Below are 7,720 nucleotides of genomic sequence, written 5' to 3'. Positions count from 1 at the left end.
TTTGTGGAAAAGGTAGGGAAAAAAAAAAATAAAAAAAAAAGAAAAAAAAAAAAAAAGACCAAAAAAAAAAAAAAAAAAAAAACAAAAAAAAACTGAAATTGTGCTAATAACTTTAACAAAATAATAATAAATGAATGATTATAGATATTATTGAAATAAATCTATTTAAATTATTGCGGCATAAAAAAAATACAACAATGCAAACAATCATGATAATTCTTCAAAAAAAAAAAAATCTACTAAGTTAGAGAACAATTCAGTGATTTCTGATAACTCTTACCATGCTATGGTCTCCTGTCTTTATAAAAGTCTTTTCATCTGCTACGTCCCGTTTCACCCAGCTGTAGGAGACCATGTAGCCGGTGATGGGCGGGTGGTAGATGGTCAGGGGGCGTTCCCAGCTCACCATCAAGGCCGTCTCATTCAGCGGTTGGATCTTCATGCTCACTGGGGCACTGCTACACACTGGTCCAGAATAAAGAGAAAAAATATGAAAAGAAGTCAGCATTGAAGGAGCCCCAAAAAAAGAAGAATGGGAAAGAAAACACAAAGAGATAAAAAAACATAAATAAATAAACATTAGCATGAATACTTTAGCAAAATGAGTTTGGTGAAGGGACTGAGTAGCTTGACTATTTTACAAGAAAAACCTCTAAATAAAAAAACTTCTAAATAATAATAATTAAAAAAAAACATATTTGAAATCTATTAACAAAACCCTTCTATTGGCTATACTGTGGTCAAAACCAGTCTCCAAAATGTACATTATAAGTCCCAACTTTGTTATGTAGTTCATACATTTCAAATGCAAAAGCTCCAACAGTTTTAATACAAACATAGAGAGTAAACCTACTTTCGATTATTTCCTCATTTGGATGTTGCTCTGTATAGGTCAAAGCATTTTGCGTGAGAAGAATGAAGAAGAAGAAGGAGAAGAAAAAAAAAAGCAAGCATTGTTCCTCCTCAAGGTGGCAGTGTAGGCTGTAGCATGGACACTGACACGAGCCTCCATCAGTATGAGCAAGGGACAATCTGGACAAGCCTCTCTGCACATCAGGGCAGTAGCAATCAGAAACTGGTGTCAAATGACTATGTGCTCTTAGAGTTTCTGCCAAATTGAAATTGTCACCACAATTTTCCCCATTTGCACAGTGAGACTGAGACGCAAATTATGCACCATGACATGTGAGAGATGAGAAGAAAGAAAGACAGGGAGGGAAGGGAATCAGTCAAAGGCACGCAGGGGAGAAAAAAAAAAAAAAAAAAACAAGAGGAAGAAAATCTCAGGGTGTTGATTAGGTGTGACAGGTGCGAAATGCATCATAACCTGTCGGATGTTCGTTGTCAGGTTCAGTAGCTCAAGAACAATAATTTAATAGCAGCTGAAGATGTCACTATGGTTTTGGAGGCTGAATCATTACTGTCCTGAAAAATCACCTCTCTTTTTACAATTAACACCAGAGTATTAATAACTCTCTGGAAAGCTTTTCATCAGCTCCCGCTTTGCATTTTAAAATATATTGCCGCGTTGCCTGCATCTGGGAAACAAAAAAAACAAAAAAAAAAAAAAAAAAAAAAAAATTAAAAACCACGCAACTTGTTTTGAATTTATCAGTAAACGCGACAGCAAAGGATTAATTTTAAACCTCACTGATCCACTGACATCACTCATTTTCTGATTCCAGGAACTGTTGCCGAAGATCTATTGAGGCTAAACATGATTAGCATAAAGTAGTCAGCATAAGAAACCATAAATGCAAATCTTTTATCGGAGTGAGTATTACAAAAATGCAAATGACATCATACCATTCATGTGTGAATTTATGCAATGCATACTCTAACCTCACAAAAAAAAAATAATCTCTAAAGCTTCGATCTCCTCCTGCAACACCACTCAGAGCAGAGAAGAGCAGAGCGTGAATCTTTCTCCTGGCAGCATTTACAATGAGGAGGATGAAATGACTCTCGTCAACAATGCTGCTCCACGGCATATCGCTTCTGAAAACTGTACGATATGTTTCAAAGCAGACCGTGAGCAGACGCGGGAATGATGCGGGGGAACATGAACTTATCTGAAAACGCGAAGAAAGGGACACATCTGACTTAAACACACACTAGCATTTTTCTAAACTTTGCAGCGAAATCATCTAAGGGATAAACACCAACACGGTAACTGCAACACCTGTTTTATGATAATATGGAGCTCTTGCTGGAGATACAACTTCAGTCTGAACTGCCTGTTTGAGTCATTTTTTTAAATACAAAACAAAATACAAAACATGCTTTGGTTTTAAAAGCTCTGAAGTCAGAATTTGCTGCTTCTCTTCACCTAAATCTCTTTTTGGAGCCAACAAAGACAACGCATCTAATGGCAAGACGCTCAACCTTGGAGTCTTTTAAATTGCGGCTTGGCATTTTCCACTATATCAGAAATTTTTATTTTAGTCAGTCAGCAGATGGAAAGAACAAACAAAGTGACTCATGCTAAAAATAAAAGCATCTACTTTGACAAAAACAACTTTTCCTTAAATTTAATTTTGAAAAAAAAAAAAAACAAAAAAAAACAACAAGGCTTTATACTTAAAAATTGTAGCAATGACCACATCTAAATTCTGACTTTCCGTGGAAGTCTTTACTGTCCTGCCTACAGCAGCGATGCCAGGTGGGCCATATGATCAAGTCTATGAATTTTTAGCTCACCTGTTAGATCGACTTTCTCAAAACAATTCCACAGTTTCTTAAAATAATAGTTGTTGTTTTTTTCTGAGCTTCCAAGCTCCTGCTGAACTGTTTTGCTTATATAAAAATCAGTCATTGTAACTTCGTCTAATGTCGATAGATATTCTGCTTCACTCAACCTTAAGGAAGTCTAAATTTCTGTCACAACATTTCCTCCCACATCAGCTCATAACACCAAAATCCACTTCTAATTGGCTGAGCAGTCCCCCATGACGACTCCTCTCTAAGACGCCTCAGACAAAATTCAAAAGAAAAAAGTTTTCTCCATCAAAGACGCCAGACCCGAAGCTAGTCACACAGCCTGATCAGCCTTAATGGACTGCGGTTGTGATAATGCTTGTTTTGATTGTGGCACAAAGTAAGTGGTCTGACTTTGACTCTGCAAGTCAGCGTTGTTCTTCACGACTTTGACGACAATCTATAACTTCTTTCCAAGTCTGCTAATCAGTTTCAAATTCGAAGTAAAGAATCTCCAGGACATTCTAAAATCTGTAGTGGAAAAGAAACCCATACCACTGATCTACACTAAACCAAAACTCATGGCTGGAAGCAGCCGCTATCTTATTGGCTGCCATCAAAAGCAGATTTGTCCTTGTGGCTTTGGATGTTTGGGTTTGTCATGTTTGCCCCCCCCCCCCCGTCCCCCCCTCCTTAACTTATTCTCTTAGATTAAAATAAGTCTGAATTACACCATCAAAATAGCCTCCTTCTATTTTAGAAACAGTACTGATCTTTTGATTAATGTTAATACACAAAGTGTATCTTAAACCTGAAAATGCTGGTTCCTCCTGTAGATTAGTGGTCAATGTCCTTGTTATTTTCTTTAGTTTTTAATTAATTCATGATAGACTTGAGCCTTTGTAACATTAAGATGTAGATATTTTTCCATGAACTCTTTAAGATAAGTTTGCAAGATGGTTCTTTCAATATATGTTTATCTTAAAAATATAACATCTTTCCTGACTGTCTTTGTTTCATACTAGCTGTGCATGTGGAATTAAATGTCTTAAGTTTTGGGTCTCTGTCGCACTTAAATGATTGAGATCACCAGACTTAATAATCTAAATGAACAACAAAAAAAAAAAAAAGCATCTTAAAAAATTCAAAATCCCGCACTCTTCCCCCGCCTCTAAAAAAAAAAAAAAAGAATCTCGTCACTTACATAAATAGAACCTATATGACAATATAAAATAAGGTAAAATATCTCAAAAGCAACACGTAAATAAATGCAGGAATGTGTGAGAAAGTCATTGTGAATCCAGAAAGGTCGCTGTGAAAGTTTCTCAGGAATGGTCAGAGAGACAAAATCTCTTAAAGGGCTCATGGACCACTTACCACTGCAGGCCTCAATTGTATCAGTTGGGGTAAATTTTCTTGAGCCGACAATAGGAAAGAGACTGGACAAAAATGGCATCCAGTAGGAGAGATCCAAGTATGAAACCACTGCTTAGCAAACACAACATAAGACCTGCCTGCCTCACATTTAGCAAAATAAATAAATAAAAAGTAAAAAGTCTAGTGAGAATTATGCCTTTGACTATAAAATCCTATAGGAGATGTCTGGCAATACATTTGCTACTTTAAGCACAAATTCACTTTTTGCTATGCAGCAAATCAATAATCCACAGTACACCAACAAGTCCTAAAAATTGCTTGCAAAATGAAGGCTTAGGAGTGGCCTAATCCAAGTCCATACCAAAACTGAGATGCAGTGGTATGACATTAAAAAGACCATCCCCTATAATGTGAGTAAAATAAAAAATAAAATAAAAAATCTGCAAAGAATAGGACAAAAATCTTTAACATGAATGTAAAAAAAAAAAATAAATAACTGCATGTTTGAATGGAATGGCTGCCTCCAATGACGGCATAATGTTAATTTGATTCAATATCCATTCAGAAAGTGGCCATGATCCTCATACCGTTTAAAACTACAAGCCACTATTTACTATATAAACAACATAAAATATTCCACTCATCACAAGAAAGAAAAGACTCTTTTACTCCTCAGAATGCCAATAGAGTTTTACATCTGAGACCAGAGAAACACGACTGCTCGGCGGACAAAGCAGAAAATAACTAAAAAGAAAAGAGAAGAAGAGAAAATGCGAGATATGCTGGCCCACATTCATCCTGCCCAGTGACATAACACCACAAAAGCAATTTCACAACTTAATTTGTATGGGTCTATTTTAGCAATGCCACATATTAATGATGATTGCTGATCGGCCCTTTCAGAGTGCTCCAACTTCATCACAAGCATTCCCAATCAATTCTCCCCACCAGACACCAACAACACCAATTTAGGGAGCAGCAGCCTTTCTCATTAGTCTCTTCAGTTCCTGCACTCTCTGCTAAAGTAAGCGCAGCAAGACGATCACATAAAAGAACAAAAGACAAACAAAAATACTCTGATCAGGCCTCGGATGTGGTCGGTTCTTTGTATGGTCTTTTATGCGTTATATGTCAGGTGTACCCCAAAAAGCAACTTCTAGTCATGATGAAATGTGTTCAACCAGCAACTTCTACAGTATATGAGTGAAACAAAATTCATTCACAAAAATTTTAAGATGCTAATGTTGGCATTATAAGCTAAAAAGCACTAGCAAAAATGTACTACTTTCATTCAGTATCTGATTTCGAGAAGCTACACAATGTTCTTAAAATGACAAAGGAGATTTTTTTTGTGCTTTCCATTACATTTTTCCATTTAACAGCAAAAACACCACCTGAAGGAAACTTTTACGTTTAGCTTAGGCATGTTGTAAATCAAATGCTTTGAATAAAAAAAATAAAATAAAAAAACTGTAAACTACCTCTGATACTGAATTTGAGCTCCTTTCCATTTGGTTTTCATTTTTGTGTGAAATACTTTAAAATAAACTAGCTGTGGTGTTTGTGCTATTATTAGCTAGACGATGTTTGGGGGCCAGTCCAGGATTTACCGTAAAAACACGTAGTAGAAGATTTGCCTAATCATTTTGTGGAATACTTATCCCAAATGAATCTTATTTAATCAGAAACAGCTTGCTAGCTGTTTCTGATTAAATACAGAACCAAAAAAACTGAAATGACCAAAACTGTGAGCAGTTGACTTACGTGTGCTTCTTAACTTACTTGGAAAAATGAAATTTAACTTGTTTATATGGAAGAACTTTTTCTTTGAGTGTTAAAAAAAAACTTCTGCCCTTTTCCTTCTGTTTCCCTTTTCCAATCTTTTCTAGAGCAATGCATCAAAGTGCTCATTAAACAAAACAGAGGGACCCATTATTAATGTTACCATGAGCTCTCATAAATTTGCATTAATTTTTAATGAAATTTAATTGGAACTTTTAAACTGCTGCTGAAACAACAAATTAAGGAGGACACAAAAAACAAAGTTTACTAGATAAGTATGTTTCCTTGTTACAAAGGAAACATTGCCAATTTCTTTACTGGCATCTGCAGATAATGGCAAAGGCAAATCAGTGTGAAACATGCAACAGACAATTTGCAGTGTTCTAAAAAATGATAATATATGAAATAAATAAATAAACGCTTTTGAGACATAAAACAAATCTTACCTCTAGAAGCCTCTGTGCTGTGTGGGCTTCCTAATATCTCAGTCAAATCTTTCTGCCATGCGTCTTTCACAGCCGACTTAAAAATCTTCCTATTATTCAGGTCCTGCAGCGGCCTGAAGTTGTTTGTCAGGTACTCGACAGACTTGACGTGGTCCTGTTGTTCCGTAGTGAAGATGGAGCAAAAAGCATCCAGCTGAATGGAGAGAAATGTAGAATAGCTATCAAGGAAAATTTAAGAGCCACTGTTCCTGTGTGTGTGTGTGTGCGTGCACGCGTGTGTGTGTGTGTGTGTGTGCGTGCGTGCATTTGCTGTGTGTGAGTGAGTCAATGTTCACCTGAATGTGTTAAATATAATATATCATGCAGCACTGCATTTGTAGTCACTTGCCAGTAGCTGAATGTTCACAAGCGGAGAGTAGTATTTGCAAGAAACATTTACACCACAGGCAGCAGCAGGCACAGACTTCAATCATCACCCTGGCTACCTGCTGGGCTGTAACTTCTCAATGGGGCAAATTTGTGGCCATTGATTGCCAAGAATGATCTCCTGCCGTGTGCTGTAATGACTACACATTACAGATACTGTGGAATCAATGTGTCCTATGGGTGCTTGGAGAAATGAATTACAGGTTCATAAAGGACTATCTGTGAGCGTCACAAACATTGTAGAGGTGGTCAATAATCTTGCAGCAGAAGTCATTTTTGAACAAAAGATTTGTCCTCATGCAAGTTCATAGAAATTCCACTGAGCCCTGCAAATTTCTGTGGAACAGAATGCACTAGAGAATATGCAGCTGGGTAACCCAGGAATTGTATGTATAAAAGATGCTGCAAAGCACTGTAGAAGGGAGGGGATCAGCAGAAAATAAAAAAAAAGAAGGAAGCACAGGGCGTGATTTGGCATATATTATCTCTCAAAATCACAAACAGCAATAACAGCTGGAGGTAAAACGTTTTAAAGCACACAGGCAACTGCTGCAAAATGCAACATTTTTCATGATCACACACTGGGTGGATACTGTAGGAACACAAATTATGTAAATTGATTAACTAAAACAACCAAGATTGCATGATGACTTGCTTCAGTGTGACACATTATTATATATAACAGACAATTTCAGTAAGACAGGTATTTAATACATTATCTCAGTAAATATGTTGTTGTTGGGGCTATGGAAATAAAATTCACACCAGATTTTGGTAACAAACGCAGTAATCTTCATGTACAAAGAAATAAACAAAACAGTCTGTAAATTGAGTGAACTGTAACAAAGATTATTGACACAGGAATAAGCAATGAACACTGAGTGAAGAAAACACAAAAAAGGCATACTGAGTCAAGAAAATGTCTGAAATCTGTCAGCATTTAGAAAGCAACCCTGATATATATATATGTATATATATATATATATATATAT

At 36.4% G+C, this 7,720-nt stretch overlaps 1 protein-coding gene across 1 annotated transcript in view; it reads right to left on the bottom strand.

The window, feature by feature from the left end:
• LOC106953607 (protein tyrosine phosphatase receptor type G) overlaps positions 1–7,720 on the bottom strand; it is a 161,000-nt gene that overhangs the window by 31,161 nt on the left and 122,119 nt on the right. Inside the window, exons 8-9 of the mRNA XM_015042494.1 lie at positions 6,303–6,495; positions 281–465 (exon numbers count right to left, since the gene is read on the bottom strand). Coding sequence (XP_014897980.1) covers positions 281–465; positions 6,303–6,495 — 378 coding nt within the window. The remainder of the gene's footprint in view (positions 1–280; positions 466–6,302; positions 6,496–7,720) is intronic.

The sequence above is a fragment of the Poecilia latipinna genome, unplaced genomic scaffold (genome assembly GCF_001443285.1).
Source record: "Poecilia latipinna isolate Pla-1442-1.1 unplaced genomic scaffold, P_latipinna-1.0 Scaffold592, whole genome shotgun sequence".
Lineage (NCBI taxonomy): Eukaryota > Metazoa > Chordata > Actinopteri > Cyprinodontiformes > Poeciliidae > Poecilia > Poecilia latipinna.
This window is presented reverse-complemented; position numbering and strand designations above follow the sequence as displayed.